The sequence below is a fragment of the Phalacrocorax carbo genome, chromosome 18, assembly GCF_963921805.1.
Source record: "Phalacrocorax carbo chromosome 18, bPhaCar2.1, whole genome shotgun sequence".
NCBI classification, from domain to species: Eukaryota; Metazoa; Chordata; class Aves; order Suliformes; family Phalacrocoracidae; genus Phalacrocorax; species Phalacrocorax carbo.
In genome coordinates, this window is record NC_087530.1 from 4,687,693 (window position 1) to 4,705,497 (window position 17,805).

General features: G+C 51.2%; 1 protein-coding gene across 3 annotated transcripts in view; it reads left to right on the plus strand.

Annotated features, from left to right (window-relative positions):
- VAV2 (vav guanine nucleotide exchange factor 2) overlaps nucleotides 1–17,805 on the plus strand; it is a 153,981-nt gene that overhangs the window by 85,048 nt on the left and 51,128 nt on the right. For all 3 annotated transcript variants that reach the window (XM_064468486.1, XM_064468484.1, XM_064468485.1), the window contains one exon: nucleotides 14,772–14,830. In XM_064468486.1, coding sequence (XP_064324556.1) covers nucleotides 14,772–14,830 — 59 coding nt within the window. The remainder of the gene's footprint in view (nucleotides 1–14,771; nucleotides 14,831–17,805) is intronic.

Here is a 17,805-nt window from a genome sequence, read left to right on the forward strand (position 1 = left end):
CCCCGGTTGCAGTTACGGTGCAGCTGCAAGGTGCGTCCAGGGCTCAAAGCCTGAGAAATCAACGGGGAAGCTTCCGCTGCCTTCGGGGCTCGGACCGTGGCAGCCTCCGGAGCGTCAACCTGCAGGTGCCTTGAGCTTGAAGCGAGATCCTGTATTTTTGCGTGGTGGGACGGCGAGGCTGCGGTCTGACCCTCCGAGCCAAAAGCCCTCCATGTGGCAGGGAGGGACAAACCTGTCCACGATCTCCTGGTCTGCAGAGGGGCTTTGTTACTGCTCCTACGTATCCAGCTCCTGGTGTGGGCACTTCCTATCTGTGCTACTGCTCGGGGGCTGGAAGGGATTTAAACTTCATTGAAGAAACACATGTCTGGATGCTGTGGACATGCCAGAAGTTGGGGGCTCTGCAAAATGCAAAGAACTGGCTTTTCAACACTTTCTGTAGTGTGGTTTTGGTTTTTTTTTTTTTAATACTGCTGCATTTTTTTTCTTTAGCAGCTGGAATAAAGATGAAGGAAATAAGCCAAGGAGAATTTCAAGCCCTCTCTCTTCAGTAGGTAAATTACCATTGTGCGAGTGGATTGGTTTCATATGGATGCCTCCAATTTCTCCCGCACATGCAAAATGTTTCTAAACCTCTCTTTTTGTGCTCCATATGTTTTTCTCTGACTGCCCAACTCCATTTCAGAGCAGAGTGGAAATGGGGACTTAAAGGTATGTAAAAATCTGTAATATTTTCTGCTCGCATCCAAGGCCTTGATCAAAAGGGATTAAATTTAATACAGACTTAAGCCAGTTTCTCGGAAGCAGGTTTGGATATCCATGTTTTGCATCTGACAGCTGTTTTTTCCATCTGTTTCAACAAATCCAATCAATACTGGGGGGGGGGATGCTTTTGCAGGAGAGCCTCTCCTTGCAGCACGCTGTGCAAAGCCACCATCCCTCCCCGGGGCTGCAGGAGCCTTTGGAGTTCCTCGGGTGCCTCAAGGCGGAGCTGATTAAAGGGCCGAGATGACGGTGTGTTTGCCTAGCTAGCAGCTTTTTAATTTAGAGCCCAGCTAAAAGCAAAACTTCAGTTCTGGGGACTCCTCATGAAGATGCCCTGGTTGGCATGCTGGGAGCGGAGCCACGTGCCTGTCTCATCTTCTACCACCATGAATGAATGTGTGCTGCTCGTTTTCCGTGCTCTGCTGGTGCTGAGCAATGCTGGCAGTTAGGGTGCAAAAAGTCCCTGTAGGAACGACTGCCTCTGATGGGGGCTTTACCCCCGGGAAGGCTTGGGTGCCTCTTTTTGAGTCACAAGATGAGAGATTTTGCTTTGGTGAACAACTTTGGGCATCATGAGTTAGGGACTGGGGTCAGAGAAGGTCCCTGAGGAGCCCTTAAGCCCAAGGAGGGGATGAGTTTGCGGAGCAGGTGCCCTGCATGTTGGGGAGGAAACTTGGCCAAACCTGCTTGACTTCAGATGTTGAGCAGGAGGAGCTAGTTTCTGGCCAAAGTTCAACCTGTCCTGGTGTCCCCCATGGTTTAAGGCAAACACCTCTCTGCCTGAGCCACTTTCTGTAGCATGGTGGCTTGGCCATCCTGTCATTTCTGATACTTGCATGAGTGCTCTGGAATCAGGAGTCAGCGGTGGGACCCTTTCCCCTGAATTTTCCTGATAGTTATATCCACACATAGCACAGATGTGAGAATTATAACCACCCTGCCTAGCACAAGGTAGGCTCCGAGCCCTGGGGGCAAGTCAGAGATGCTTTTCTAGGATCTCCAAACCCTGTAGAGTTCCAGAGCAGCAGGGCCAGGGTTTGGACCTCCTGGAAACACAAGGGCACGGTGAATGCTGCTATCAGCCGGCGACATTTCTCTTTCCCTTGCACAGAAATGATGCTGCTGGTGTTTTCTTCCACGTGCTCAAATACCTTGGCACAATACGTCTTTGTGGTGGCTCGGTCCCATGTGATGACACGAGGCGATGCAAGCTGAACCCTGCCAGCAACCCCGCACGCCCCAATTAGCCACTGCGGTCAGGGCTTTGCAGACCGCCTGTGTAAATCTATTTACCAGCGCTTTAAGCTAATTAGTGTTTAAGGGTTTTTTTTTCCCTTCCTCCTCTGTTCCTGTTCCTCTTTAAAGCCTGAAGGGCCAAGTGCCCAGCAGGTGTAAGTCAGCACAGCTTGGTGGCTCTCAGCAGACTTCACCAGTTTCCACAGCCGAGGTCGGGGCTGTTAGCACCCACGTCCTCCTACGTGTTTCACATCTTCCCACGCTTGAGCTAATTCCTTCAAGATTTTCCTACCTGATTGTCACTTCCCCCAGAGAAGGCGGCAGGGCAGCAGGGAGCAAAGGCATCCATTTAGCAGCAGATTCCTTGCAAAGTGCTGTAAACCCGCAGTACAAGCTGGGTGGCGGATGTCTGCTTTGCGGAGCAGAAGGGCGTTTCGTGGCCTCTGAGCCGCCAGGCTTATGCAAGGATCCTTCTTCTGGAAAAAGCAGAAAGATTTTAGAGGGGAGGAGCGAGTTAACTGTGGGAAACTACTTTCAAAACAGCGACTGCATGAGCTGGCACTTGAGGCCTGGCTTGGGACTTGGTTGAGTTCCCTGGTCTTGCTTTTAGGCAGCGTTTTTAGAAGTATAATTGCATTTCTCCCCACTGCTTTGGGGGGGTTCAAACATGATGCAGGATGGTGCAGGCGTGCCCTCTGAATGCTGCTTTCCAGGTACCAAAACTGGGCAGAGCTGCTGTGTTTCACTTGGGCACCTTGTTGCTGCTCAGTGATAACTGTGTGACTGTAACGTTTCAGAAACGCTACAGAGCCCCGTCCGGTGTCCCGAGGTCAGCCCGCACCGCCGATACCCCCGGGCTGCCCTGGGCTCTCAGTGCATCAGTGGGAGGTGGTGTGTGTTGGGAGTATTTGGAATGTGGCACGTGTACTTGCTTACCAAAATCAAAGGCAGGTGTTTATCTGGGCGCCAGCAGTCCTTGTAGCGCAACGTCGTGCATCTTGTCCGAACGCCGGGAGGGCTGTGCAGCAAGGAGACGCATCGGGGAAACCTCCTCTCTGTCGTTCGGGACGCTGGGTTAGGGTTTGAGAGAGGGGCTGTCCCAGCCTTGCGTGCCTCCCCGTACACCCAGCCAGCAACACATTTTTCCTTTCTTCTGTAAAGGCTGATTGATTCCTCTTAGGTGCTTTCGGGGTAAGCTAATGGCAGAGCTCCCCATGCGATGCGCCTTTGCTGTCGTGCCCGGCTGGGGAAGGGGAGCGTGCGGCCGTAGGCAGCACCTCGGCTCCATCCTCTGCTTGCTCAGCCTTTGACATCTTCCCAGGTTCGTTAGGGACCCACTGCGATGTTACATGGGGGCAGAGGGAAGGAGCCAGCGTGGCCGGACAGAGCAGAGCGCCGTGTTGAGTGAGGAGGTGCGGTGCCGGTGCCGGTGCCGGTGCCGTGCCGGTGCCGACGCCGCCGGCCAGGGAGGTTCGCTCCGTAGCTGTGCACTTACCTCAGTCTCTGCTCCAGGGACCTGGACCAAGCTCCTGCTTTACCCGGTTTGTTTGTGGTTTTCCCCCGCCTCTAATTTCCAGGAAAGCACAGTTCCCTGGCATCCTTGCCTTTGTTCTCCGAAGGACATGCTTTTGTAGCCAGCTTTTGTAACTATTGCAAAGCTATGCAAATAAACCCTCTCCAGTTACCTGCTACATTTTTTCTGAAGAGACAAATGTGTAATACCCGTGGTCTGGAAGAAAGCAGCCAGCCCTCAGCTCAGACTTCCCATGCTTTGGTGTTTCTGGGCATCCATCAGGAGGATGCTGAAATCCCAGCTGTGATAAAAATGAAGCTTAGTTTCTTCTCCCTTCTGGCTCCCTTTGCCCAAATATATTCCGTTATTACTCTAAGCAAAGGCAAAATATGACTGATTTGTGCTTCATAGGTCAGCAAAGCCAGCGTATGCTGGGATGCACTGGGATAGCATGAGAAACAAGGGGTCATGGTGGTGGTCGAAGCTGGGGAGGTGATGCAGCTCCCCGGGCAGTGGTGGCACCTTGGAGCCCCAGGAAGACACGGGCAGGTACTTCCAGAGGGAGAGACACACAAGGAGAGCTCTCCAGAGGACCCTGTGAGTTTGAAATCAGTCGGGGCTGGATCTCCCATGGTCTGTCCCATAGGGGTGTTTGGTTGCCAACTTTGACAACCAAAGAATGTGCTTTCTGCCTTTGGTACATGGAGTGCCGTGGAGAGCCGGAGCATCCACCCGGCCTCGTGTGTAATCACACAGCCCTCTGATCCTTGGTTTCAGTTTCATGCGCTGCTGCACACCAGTGCTGAAATAATTTGGTTAATATTTAATTAATGCTGTTCCATATCATGCAGAAATGTGAGACTGGCTGGTGTTACCTTAAACACAGTTGTGGTACAGGCTAATGACTCATTTCCAAATCAGCATTCAGAGGTGCTAACAAGCTTTTCCCATAAATAGTTTTCAGATATCAAGGCTTTTCATTTTCCTTCCTTTCTTAGTGCTTAGTGCCTTCACAGTTGCCTTATTTCTCCTTATTTGCAAGTTCTGTGCAAATTGAAGGGGCCAAGCTGAGCTAGGGAAGGAAGTGCTGGTGCAGGTGGGCATTCTGCGGGAGGAGGAGGTGAGCATGGCCACTCACCCCTGCACCTCCTGCCGAGCACTTGATTTTTGTCCTTTTTAGAAGCAGTGCTGGGTGTTGGAGGACTTAGACGTGCGCGGCAGTTCCCAGAGGTCCTGGGGACCCTCTTGTCATCTGCTGCCATGGGTGAGCTCATCGTTCGACCCATCCTTGCTTAGCCAGGACCTTTGCAATAGCACCGGGTGTCTCTTGCTCAGTCCCAGTGCTGGACGCATAAAGAAGCAATTTCAGTGTCTCTTCTGTTTTCTCCTGTCTGGCAGAGATGCTTGCGGAGGCAGCGTCTCTCCGAGCCCTTGTACGGGGTAGGCTCGCCCTGGCGCGGGGAGCAGGGGACGGCTGTCCCCAGGCAGGAGGGGAGCGCGCGGCAGCTCGCAGGCAGCTGGGTGTGTTTGCAGCAGGCACAGCTCATCCGTGCCCCGTGAATCCCCGATGTTTACAGGAAACCAGTTGCTTCATTTCACCCAGAGCTTCCTCCCAGTCATGTTCTTGCCTTGGCTTTGTGTTTGTGCTTTCTCCAAGCCTGGGGTGTCTGTGATGTGCCGCATGGTAGCGCCTACCATGCTATTGAGTTTTCCCCAAACCAGGGTGTTGCTGAGCAAAGCCTTTGCTGTCTTCTTGCCCTGCGCCCTGAGCTCTCACCAGCACCCTTGGGTACTGCTGAGCCCTCCCTAAAGGCTGAGCTTGCTGCTTCGAGTGTTTCAGGGCCATCAAAGGAAATCTCTATTCCCGTGTTCAGCTGGAGGCACAGCAGCAGGCGCTTTCTCAGCTTGTGTCTGCTGCCTTTGGTGTTAGCTCACTTGAGAAACCGCTTGGGTTGCCCCCCCCCCCGGCCTTTAAAGTCCCATCAAAGCCAACTCCTCACTCTAGTCATTGCCAGACTATCAGATAGTGATAGTAAAAGTAACCGAACGAGACAGCAGCTCAGCATCCGTGTCGGAGGAGAGAGGCCATTAAGTAGCAGAATAAGTATTTATTGCTGTTGTATTAAAGGAACTCAGCAGCATAAAGAAAGCGCTGTAGTTTCAGGGCATTAATTTCTGTGCTTAGGAGTTGGGGAGTAGCACAGCAAGACCACAGACGGGCTTGTTTGCGGCTCTCGGTGCTTCTGCGTGTTGGGTTGCTTTGCTTCCCCCCTCGCTTGCCTTTGCATCTTCTCCTTGTCCCGGGGAGGTGAGGGATCCTGCTCTGCCTTGGGCCTGGCTTAATGTGTTTGCTGTGGGATGGGGACATCCGTATCGCAAAGGGGATGGAGGAGCACTGATACCTCCTTATGCAGAGACGTCAGGGCTTGGGGTCCCCTAAGAGACGTGTGATAAAGTTCCCTCTGATACTCAGCTGCTCTGTGATAGGAAAAGACAGATCGGTGTCTTAAATAAGAGGGAGGACATGTGTACATCTGGGAAGCTTATGATGGGGTGATATGGTACAAAGCTTTTCTACCAGTAGCTATAAATCCACCCAAGTTACTCTTTTCTCTTCCTTGTCAGGGGATGTTGCTGGTTTTGCAATGACTGCCCGCTGTTGTAAGGCTACACGATAGCAGACATCATGCCAGCCCAAAGAGCTCAAAATAAACATGTTAAAATGATACAAGTCCTGTTCCCACTGAAAATCAGCAGAGGCTTTGCTGGTGACTTAATATTTGCATCCCCAACATGTAATGTGGCCAAATCATGGGTTTAATGCAAAATAATGCTGGATGTAATAACCCTGTTTTAAAAAGACCATCCAAACATATACAGTGTGATGGCAACGGTGCTTAGAGCAGCACGCTTACAGCTAATGGGCTTCACAACGCAGCGGTGCTCTGGAAGTGGAGGAGCTGCCCGTAGCCCTGGAACATCCCGAGTTACCCAGGCACAGTCTGGGCTGTAAATCAGAGCAGCTGATGGAGTGGAGGTGATTTCACAGCAGCTGAGGATCAGGTCCAGAAACTCCCTTTGTTTTCTCTTCCCAGGGTCCCATTCCTCTCCTCTTTTCTAATGTAATTTATCCACCATGACTGATCTGTAGATGGTGGTTGCTGCGTGGAGAGCTGCTGGCAGTGCTCGCGGTGCCATGGGGAGCACACGAGCCGGAGAAGAACCTGCTCATCCCCTTTGCGCCCTCTCTGCTCCTGAGGGGGATTTTCTCCCTTCTGTTTGGGGATGACCGTTCTGCATCAGACCAATTTTTGCCTGACTCCTCCTGCTCCCCAGGGAGCTTTGGGCTTTCATTGGGTTTGCAGTTACATCAGGTGATGCTTCCCAGCACTAGTGGGGTGCTGCTTGTGGGTGGTATGGGGGCTCCCCCAGCCGTGTCGCCCCTTTCTCCCTCCTAAAGCCTCGGGGACAGTGACGGGGTTAAAGGCATCAAGCTTACTTACACCCTCGTTATACAGAAGTGTAATCCAGTACTTATCAAATACGGATCAGATATGTCCCCTGAGGGCGTGGCAGCCACAAATCACAACTGCAAAGGATTTCTGGTTTGGGACATGGATGCTCTGGGCTCCCTCCCCAGCGTGGCGAGGCTCGCCCCTGCCCCGTGCTGCTGGCGGGGCTTGGTGCCGTGGCCATGGGAAAAGTTTCTGGTGCCCAAGTGCTGTGTGGACTGCCAGGCTGGCTGAGAATGCTTTTTAGACTATTTTAAATCAGATCTGTAAAAATGGCTATATGTACTCCAGCTTCTTGTTGGTAAGTGTTCCTGTGGAGGCAGCCTTGCTGGGGGAGTCGCTCCCTCCCCAGCTGCCCTGTAAGGAAATAATGCAAAACCCTGGTGCGTGTTCCTCGTGCTTTCTCAGAGGAGTTTTTGGTTTGGGTAAAGATGCTTTTGCCTGGGAAGTGTATCTCTGACGATGGACTCTCTTTAGAAAGCTTAACCTCATTATCTTGAGAGGTGTAACCCCTGTAGTGGGGCAGCAGCAGCAGCCAGAGGTCTCTGGGACAATCTGTGTCAGATGTTCACCTGAGATTATTTTAACCCTTTGCTACTTCCAGAGCCAAGGATACATTTAGGAAAGGAAGGAGCATGTACGTCCAGCCTTCCTTGTTGAATTCGAGAAGCAGAATCCAGCTTGTACCTGGTTTTCCTGCACCCAGTTTGCAGATTGGAAGTCCTGCCCAGCAGTCCGGCCACTGTGAGGCATGTGGCACCAGCATCCCTGGCCAGCTCTCCACCGAACCACTGCTGGGCTTTAAGATGGCATTCACTACTTCCCTGGGAACAGCATTTAATGCTGCACACAGATCTTTGAGGTCAAGGGAGCAGCAAACCCAGAGGGGTGCTGGAAGCTGGGCCGTTTTGTTTTTCCCCACCTGCCCTGGCAAATGGATTCTGTTTTATTTGATGGGTGCCCTAAAGCTCATCTGCAGCTCCGTAACAATGTCGCACGTTGCCAATATTTCAATAAATCCAAAGGCAGTGGTGGTCGAGGATCCCTGGAATGGGCATTTGTTGGAGGAAGGAAGAGGTTTTATCATACCTCCATCACGGTGTTCCCCATCTGTTGCGTGGTCCATGCAGTGAAATAGAGAGAGGGAAGCCTGCCATGGACACACCATCATGGGATCCCCAGGCAGGCGGAGGGGAAACCGATCAGGCAGGCACATCTGACCTGGAAAGGCACAATCCAGTTGTCCAAATGGATTATTGTTTCTTACGATGAGGGTGGTGAAACACTGAACCAGGTTGCCCAGAGAGGTGGGAGATGCCCCATCCCTAGAAACATCCAAGGTTAGGCTGGACGGGGCTCTGAGCAACCTGATCTAGTTGGGGATGTCCCTGCTCACTGCAGGGGGTTGGACTGGATGGGCTGTAAAGGCCCCTTCCAACCCAAACCAGTCTGTGATTCTATGACTATTTAATAGCCCTTGTCCTCACCAGCCAGCTGGGTGGATGAGATCCACTGGAGAGGAGAGAGCCCTGGGTGTAGGAAAACCAAACTGATCTGATCCTGTAACAGGGCTCTGCCTGCCCTTGGCATCCTAAGGAAATAATTCACCAGTCTGGGGTCCTCCCGCCTGGCCCGGGGCTCCTGCCATCGCCATGTACAGCGATGCTCTTTTCGGGTACTGGGTTGTATCAGGAGATGTTGATTTAAGGAATTCCCAGCAACATCTGTGGGATGCTGAAGTGGCAGCAGCCCCGGCTGTGTGGTGTCCGGGGAGAGGGTTGGAAGGCAGCTGTAGGTTTAACGTGTGCTGTGCTCAGTGCACACATGCTATAAGGTCTTGCAGGTTTACACACTAGGCAATAGCACACATGGAGCACAAATAATTGATCCAGAGCGAGCAGGTTGTGTTTTGTGTTGGCTCTCACACTCGGGGCTTGGCTACCCTGACTTTCCAGGGCTGGTCTAGCCGAGGTATGGACCATGGGAGAGGCATATGCAAACGGAGGAGGTGGGAGGCCGGGAACTGCCGGTGACACTTTGGTTTGCCAGTGTCGGGTGCTGGTGCGCAGCCCGGGGCGTGCGCGCAGCTGGGCGGGGAGCACTGGGAGTTGCCGCAGGTGGGCAGGGATGCTCCTCGGCAGGTGGAGAAGAGCAAACACGAGCTGACCGGCTGCCGCCACGTGCACCAGTGCAGCGGTGGGAGAAAACGCAGTGGTGGTTTTTCAGCACCGCAGACTGGAGGCAACTGGAGGCAAATCCTGCTTGCTTTCATGGCTGCTTTTGTTTTAGCAGCCTTGTCCGTGCAACTCTTCATATCAGTGTTTTTACTATTGGATGCCATTATCCAACTCTGAAATAATTTAGCCAGCTTGTCTCTGAATTTGAGGTCAGGTTTCTGCCCACACAGAGGCTGGGGATGTTTGGATTGATTATTTTTTTTTCCCTTCGTCGGTTTAGGGGCAAACCAGAAAATTTCCTCATGTAATTTCAGGTTCTGAAACCACCTCCCCCCTCAGAAGGGTACACGCGGAGGTGGCAACATTGAGGTCTCTGCCCAAACTTATCTGCTGTGCAGAGCTCCTGATTTGCTTAGAAGTAAATATTAGCTTGTTCTGGGAGCTCACGACCCTGCTGGGGCTCGGCTCGGGCTGCGAGCCTGGCACAAACCCCTGCAGCTCGCTCGGGCGCTCGGCAGGCGCGCTCCCGGAGCGCAGAGAGCTGGGCAGTTCCGCCCATGCACAGCGTGCTCCAGCCCAGCTCGGTCGGTTTGTTTTTTCAAATAAGGGGTTTATTTAAAAGTTTTCTGGATGCACAGAGATACCATCAACAATAAACAATGCTGGAGGAAATAGAGGAGCAGTAAGCTTAATAATTTATTTTTTTATTTGCTTTAGTTTATTTTTAAATCTGTAATTCCTAGAAGAAAGTTGGTAGTAAGGAAGAAGAAAAGTGGTGGGTTTATTATGGTGATGGTGTGGGGGTTTGGGTTTTTCTTTCTTTTCAAAAATCCCATTTCTCTACTCAGCCGGGGTTTTAGCAAAGAGACCAGTGAGGACCCCACTTTGAGTCTAGATTTTTTTTTCTTTTTTTTTTTTTCCCCCAAGAAGTGCAGAACTCGCCGCCTTTTTAAACCAGGGTCCCCCCGAGACCTCCGATGCTCAGCCTCTGAAATTGGGTGTGAGGCCCTCGTGCCGTGTTTCTGGTTCTGTCGATTCACGGCACTGACCTCATCCCGTGCTGCTGTGCCGGTCGGTAAATGATCAGCTGGGTGGTTGGATTTAGCGCGTGTCTAAAAATACAAGGCGAACTGGAACGTCAGGAATGCGAAGGGCATTCCTCACCTTGCACGGTGAAACCACGAGAAAGTTCCCACTAACCCTTTGCAGGTCGACTGCAGAGAGAGTCTCCTGTACCTCGCCTGCACTGCACACCTTTATAGCTCCACTTCTGGTATCTCACTGTCAGCGGGATGTTATATATAGCTTTTACCGTAATGTTTGCATGCTGAATGCAGTTTTCTTGGAGGAAATTGCATTGAGAAATGGGTGAAGAAGTAACGATAACCTGCATAAGCCCCTGTTGTTTAAGCCTACAGCCCTCCTTCTCCTGGAAGACAAAAACACAGGTAAAAGTATAGTTTTTCCCAAGCGATGTGTTCAAATGACTTAGCGAACCCTCTCGTCTGGCAGCGCTGAGCAGGGTGCTTCCCCCGACGTCGCTGCGCCGGGATGGGGCCGGGAGAGACCCCAGCGCTAGCCCAGCGGGGGCGGTGGCCCAGCACTCGGGAGCGATGCCGTTTGGGTCATCGTAGCCTTGTCGAGTGCGGTTCAAGGGACCAGAGCGTTTGGAAGCTCTTGCTTACGGCTCCCAGCGAGCTCCAGGGGCACTTCCAGGGTGCAGCAGCCTCGGTTCTACTGGATTCCCAGTTTTGAGCAGTGGGTTAGTTTTAAGAGGGGGAATCCAAAGGTCTGAGCTTACGAAATAATCAGTGTAAATCTGAAGGGAACTGATACCCCACAGCAAGAAATCTTTTTTGATTATACCATCTGCCTTGGGAAACAAAGCATCTGAATTTCCAGGCTGCCATAAAAGAAAGGGGAGGTATAAATAACCAGTGAACTAGAACTCCACTTAGTGTCATATCTGAATTAGTTGTATTAATATGTCCTTGTATTGCAGAGGCAACGAAAGGCCTCAGATGAGATCAGGGACCCCGTGCGCCAACTGCTGCGTGGGTGCGAAGCAACACGGATCCTGCCTGGCCTGATAGAAGAGGGTGGCGGGGAGTGGCAGGAAACTGGCTTCCCTGCAAATAACAAGCTGCCTTACAGGGAAAATGAGACACAGTTTAGCAAACACTTAAGGATTGACTTACTTTTAAGAATGTTGTTTAATCCTGTTGAAATTGAGAGGATTATTTATCCTTAAAAGCATGCTTAAGCCCTTCCCTGGCTGGGGGCTGGCAGGCTGGAGCACAGAAGCAGTAAAAGGAGCTGGGGTTGCACTTGGCTCTTCTTGCTCTTGGCTACTGCCTTAGCGGGAGTTGTTGTTGGAAAAATACTCCCTGATATTGAGAAAGTTACCGTTCAGTCTTGCTTTCGGTGATGCCAAGCTTTGTGGAGGCTTTTTGTACCCGATCCCTCAAAGTGAATCCCTTTGCTTACGTACCTGGGCATCAATTTGGGAGCCTGAGCGTAGGCGAGCGCGTCTGTGCATGTTGCCTCGCTGCTGGAACCAGGTCCCGGGCTTTGATGTGCCAGGATGTTCAGAGCTTGGGGCTTTTCATAAAAGAACAAAGCAAAAATTGTTGGTGTAGGGAACAGTGCGTTTTTCTCTTAAATTTCCCTGGAAGTCAAACCCTGCAGTATAACTGTCTGATTCATAACCTGATTTTTCTACTTTATAAGTCTAATAATAGACCACAGAAGAGACTCATTCAATCAGTCTAGGACTTCCCTCGGACTATTTTAAGCCCCACGGAGCGGGGCCGGGGGCTGCCAGCTGCCTCTCCAGCCTCCACGCCCTGTTTGGGCTCAGCGTTAGCAGGTACCGCTCGCCGGCAGCGATGCTCTGCGACGCAGGTCTGCCTTGATGAGCCCTGGAGCCTTTCATGGGTGCTAATGAACTCGGTCCCATCTCCCCTCCCAAACTGGGGAGAATTTTAGAGGTGGGAGACTGTGGCACAGAGAGATTTAATAACATGCCCGCAGCGGTCTTTTAAGTTGCTGGCAATCTGGGAGTAAGACCTGATTTTGTTGACTCCTGGTTATGTTTGAACCCGCTTTGTCCTGTTGCTGTTCATGTCATTTCTAAAGGCAAAGGCAACCTTATTTAAAAATGCAGAATGAAATGGGAGCGCGCACTTCAGGGCACCGGGAGAGGGGCACGGTTTGCGTGGAGCTCTCAGGCAGGGCTGCCCTCTCCTTCCAAGGGGGCTCAGCTCCTTTCGCTTTCTCCAGAGCAGATTTGCTCGTTGAAGCCTGGCATTACCAGAAGCCATGTCTTTGCTTGACGTTTCTCAAAGCCAGAGCAAACGAGAGACTGGCCAGAGATAGGGGTGTGAGAGGGACTTTCAGAGCCAGGCTTGCTTAACACCTCCCTGAAATGGAGGTGGGCATCTCGCCTGCTGGCGCTGGGGGCTTGCAGCTCGCTGGCAGGAGACTGCGTAGCTGAAGCACCTTTTCCAGAAGCAACCAACCTTTCTCCGTGCTGCTTTTTTGTTAGATTACAGTAAAATGGGGAACTTTTCTGCATTAACATTCAGGCCGCTAAATTTCTGCTTGAGAAAGTTTACAGTTTCTCTTCTAGTTGCACAGTAATTATGGTCCGTAATCAGTGGCTCCAGGGCATCTCTGTAAAACGAGGCGTGCAAGGGGTGGTGGTCTGGTAGCTATCCAGATGGGCTCTCGAGAGTGAGAAATAGGCCAAAATATGCTCATGACAGCAGTAGCAAAGCAGTGCTTTGTCTAGTTAAAAAAAATTCCCTTATTCACATCTTCTGCTTAGAGGGAACTGTTGGGGCAACATCTTTAAAACAAACAAAAAAAAAGATGCGGAAGGATGCTTTGGTAAAGCCTTTTTTTGCCAGAAGCGTTGCACAGGGGCAATAAAGGCTTCCGAGGTGCGAGAAAGATTCCCTCTTGCTCCAGAGCTCCTTTCTGAGTTGAACTCCTGTTAGTGACATTTTATGCCGGAGAGAAATTTGGCCAAGTTTTGACATTCACAGAGTCTTGTTGGCCTTGTTGAATAATTCAGCATCTGCGTTCCCTGTGTGAAAGTCAACCGCTAAATGCCAAACTGTGGCAGCTCCTTTGTTGCTGCCCTGGCTTCGGGTCCGTGCGCGAGGCTCTGGCAGCCGACAGTTGGGCTGGAATTCATGGCCGTGGTAAGAGAAGACAACCCTGGAGCAATGAGAGGGATGAAGGTCGTGGAAGTGTGGGGAAGACAGAGTTTGGAGCAGCACGCCTGGGACCTGCCGCAGCAGGAGCTCAGGCTCCAGGGCAGTCCTGGGAGCTGTGTGTGTTCGTCCCCCCGAAACGAGCCTGGTGCTTGCATGCCTCTCGCAGAGGGAAGGATTTGCATCGGGATCCTTCATGTGACTCTGATTGGCGTTCAGGATAATATCACAGGAGAGAGAGGCTTCAAGTACCAACGGCAGTCCCAGGAGAGGCGTCAGGCACGTACTCGCTCGGGGCATGTGCTCCCCTGGGCGGCTGAGCCGAAGGTGGCTTAGCAAGCACGGAGGCATCCCTCAGCGGGGCGGCACGCTAAAGAAAGCAGCGCGGACGGGTGCCCCACGGCTGGGCTGGGTGCAGGGCAGCTCCAGACAGCCACAGCCCCCGCGATGTTCGGCTTGGTACGCCTGGAGGGGGGCGGGGGCTGGGGGCCCTGGCCAGCAGGGACCACTCAAAAAGTCCTTTATCTGTGTCCTGGATGCAGGCAATCTGTATTCATTCCAGTGGACAGGAAGCCAGTCCAAAAATAATAGGTTTGTTTTTTCAATCTAGCTTTGAAATTATGAATATCAGCAAGAGTAAAACATGGTTTATATCTGTAAGGGACTAAGCCCATTCTTTCTTTGTCTTCACTGAAAATTCTGCATAGCAATTAAAACTTCCATCAAAAACGGGTCTGTTCAGAAAAAGCTGGTGGTTTTACTGTTCCTGATTGAGGTGCTGATGAAAATATTTCGTTGTTGAATCACTTCTGGCTGTTTTCCGCCAGAAAAGGGCGACGGTCTGCACTCACCTCTGACAAACTGATGATGCATCTTTATTGAAATGCAAGAAGCCAAAACCATTCAGTCTTGGCAAGTTTGCCTCGATAAGATCATTTTGAGTGGGGAGAGACGAAGGGAGTTGTAAACCTTTTGTAATAAAACACTAAGTAAGAGGGTTTTTCCACTGGCTCTCAGTGTTGCCTAAAACATATTGGAGCAGGTCTGGGCGTATTATATGAGCAGCAGGATGGAGTTTCCTCGGGTGATGCTGTTGAATGGATATCTTTGTAGCTGAGGATAAAATATCCTTTGTGCTCAGTGGTAAAACCAAAAGTGGTGTTTGCACTGATAGGGTCCTCCAAGCCCTGATGGTGATGTACTGGGACACTGGTGGGGGGACTGGAGCACGTCCATTTCAGTGGGTGTTCAGCTCCAAATACCAGGCTGTGGGTCCTCGAGTTCCCACCAAACCTTCCTCTGTCTTCAGTAAGCACACCAGCATCTTTTTTTTTTCTCTTGTTTCCAGGTGATCTCTGCAGTATCCAGGCTCTCCTTCCACAGTATTGCCCAAACCAAAGGAATTAGGTAAGATCCTTTCAAGAAGATGCTTTAAAGAATGTTTCTCTCTCTCCCTATCCATGTTCCCAGTATTTAATCACATCAGACTCTTTAGAAGCATGAAAATGGTTGGGATATATTAGGGTTAAACAGACATCAGGGATGCCTTTGGGATGTAGGCAGGGTACTTGTAAAAGCACCTCACCAGCTGCTCAGGAATAGTTTACAAATAAAATAAGTGGAAATGTGACAAGTTGTGTGCAGTATGCCTTCTGGGGAGGGTAGCGGGTGGGTTTTAGTGTCTCTTGCTGGAGGTTTTGCTCAGGTCCCCTCCGCAGGGGCTGTGCAGCTGAGGGCCGGGAGCCCAGGGGCGCCAGCAGCCCCCTGCCCGGGGAGCTGTGGTGTCACCCCGCTGCCGGCACCCGGCACCTGCCCCGCTCCCCGCCTTTCCGGCACTGACAGCTGGGAAGTTTCTGCCTGGCTTTGGCAAAGGCAGGTTAGTGCTGAGCGGGTAATGGGGTTAATAAGTAACCTGGCCCTGGCACCCAGCGTGGGCTGCCCTGCTGCCGGGGCTTCTCCTCTGCTCATCGAAGGAGCAATGGAGGAGGCATTAAAAACAGCAGACAAGCCCATTAAGCAGAGCTGTTATTCTGGTCTTTATTCAATTCCCTGCAAAATTAAGTTTGCAATTGGTTTTTCTTGTTAGTGTGCATTTTTATTATTAATCTGGCAACATCTTCTCATTAGGGCCAGAGATATAACTGGGAAGACTTCTCAGCCTAAAGTACCTTTTGGGTTTTTTGGTTGCGTTTATTTTCCCAAACTGTAGAACACATTTGCTTTTCTCTGCAGAACGTCTCTTTCTGCTCTTCTGGTCAGGGTGCAGCAAGGCGTTGGTGTGCAGCTGCACCCTGGGGCCAGCCCCAGCCGGGGTGGGGGGATGCGGGCTGCATAGGTCCCCTGCTTTACACTTCTAGCCTGCCACCCGTGCCACCCCATGCCATGATTTTCACTGTTTGAACTTATTTTCACTGCCTTAAATGCATTGATATTGCTGGAGGGGAACAGCTTTTCACGAGTAAAACAAACTCGGAGCCTCCCCATCTGTTAAACACAAATCTGAGAGATCCCCCAGGACTGGGGGGAGATTCAGGGGACAAAGGTTTGAGGAATAAAGACAGGCCCTAAGTTAAGGACTGTTTATTATTAAGGATAGCCCTGAGTCCTGGAGAAGCCTGCAGTGATTATTATTTTAAGGGAAAAGAACATCCAAGGCGTTTGGAAGCAGGGAGTAACGGGGGAACCCACGTGCAGAAGCTGCAGTGCCTTTGCAAGGGCTGGGTTTGAGTCTGGGGGCATGGCTGGAAGAGGACGCAGTGTGTCACCCCTGGCAAGGCCCTTGCCCTGGCAGGGAGGTCCTGGTGTCAGCTCAGAGGATGGAGGAGCCGGCCGGCCTCTGGGAAGGCTTTGGCTCAATCACTGGTGTTTCTGTTGAGGTCTCCGGCTGCCAGGGATGGGCGGGTTGGGGGATAGCTGGGAGCCAGGAGCAGGGAGGCTTTGCTCTTCTTGTGGATATGCGGCTTTTTCTCACTCATTTTACAACCAGAATTTATGGTTCCCAGTAAAATCCCTTATCTTGGAAGCCTTTGGCACCATAATCACGCAAGAATAGCACAAAGCTTAGCGGGTCTTTGCTTCTAACTCTGTTTTCCTGCGTATTAACCCTGCTCCTCCTCCCTAGTGCCAGCTCTGCAAGAACAGAAAATGCTGTTGCTCTGGTTAGCTGGAAAATATCCCCCCAGGGGTGTCCCTTCTCGTCACTGCTGTCCCCTGCAGTCAGGGAGCCCTCGCTTTGTCCATTGCTGCACGTTTTGTCCTTTTAATTAGATTATTTCTTGCTGCACCATCACAAAAGCCTTCATGACAGAAGCTAATCTCAGATGAATTAATTTAATCTGTGGGATTAATTCAGCAGCTCTGGCTCCCTGAAGGGCCTGGCCACGTCAGCCACCGCTGCCCCTCAGCTCACTGGGGTCCCCTGCGATGATTAGGGTCCCTACCTTCCCCCCCCCAGTGAAGATGCTGCCGTTGACATAAATGGGTAGAGTCTTGTTGGCTTAGGCACAGTGTTTAAAAACATGGTAAATGCAGTGCATTTAGGATGGTTTATGGAGTGTATGGTCTTCAGCCCCGTAGCATGACCGTGGCTCTGCTCCAACCCCTAGTTTGGGGTCTAAGACTTCAGGGTCACACAAATTAAGAATTAAATAAATCGCCAAGCCTAGCACTTGTCCTTAAATAAGTCTCATGGCATGTAGGGTAGAAAAATAAAAATCAGTCTTGTATGCTATTCAGTGAAGAAAAAATAGTCTTTCTGTCTAATAATTTCTGGATACATGAACCTTGCCAGAGAAACTGTGTCTCACAGAGTAAATCAGATAGCTATCAGGATTGCTATGTTGAGATGACAGAGTGTTTCTTCCAAGGAACAAGCTACAAGCAGCAAAACACAACAAAAAATGATCTTGAATGCGATGTTTTGTTTGCAGCACACTGCTAAGGCTGGGCTTAATCTATTGCAGCTGTAGCTACAGCCCGCGCTGTGTCTGTCCTCCTCCTGCTCTGATCTAGCCCCGGTTGCAGGTTTCAGAAGACCTGCAGAAAACAGCGTCACCCTCCAGCATCGCTGACTTCCCTCCTAGCGGGCGACGGCCTCTAACGATTGCAGAAATAGGTTTCTCTCTTGCACAAGGCTGTTTGTGCAAACAGCACAGACGATGTTTCTCCACTAATTATAAAAGTGTGTAGTTGTAAGGACCGCCGCCGCCACACTGGGCTGCTTTTTGGATAGTGTCCCCGTGCCTAGCAAGACCCTCGATGATAAGAGGCTTATTGGTGCCTCCTAGGAAAAAAAGACACGTTTTCTGACTTTAATTTAAGGCATTCAGAGGGAAGGTGGTTTCGTGGATAAAGACACATGCTAAAGGGGAAGCGAATGCGTG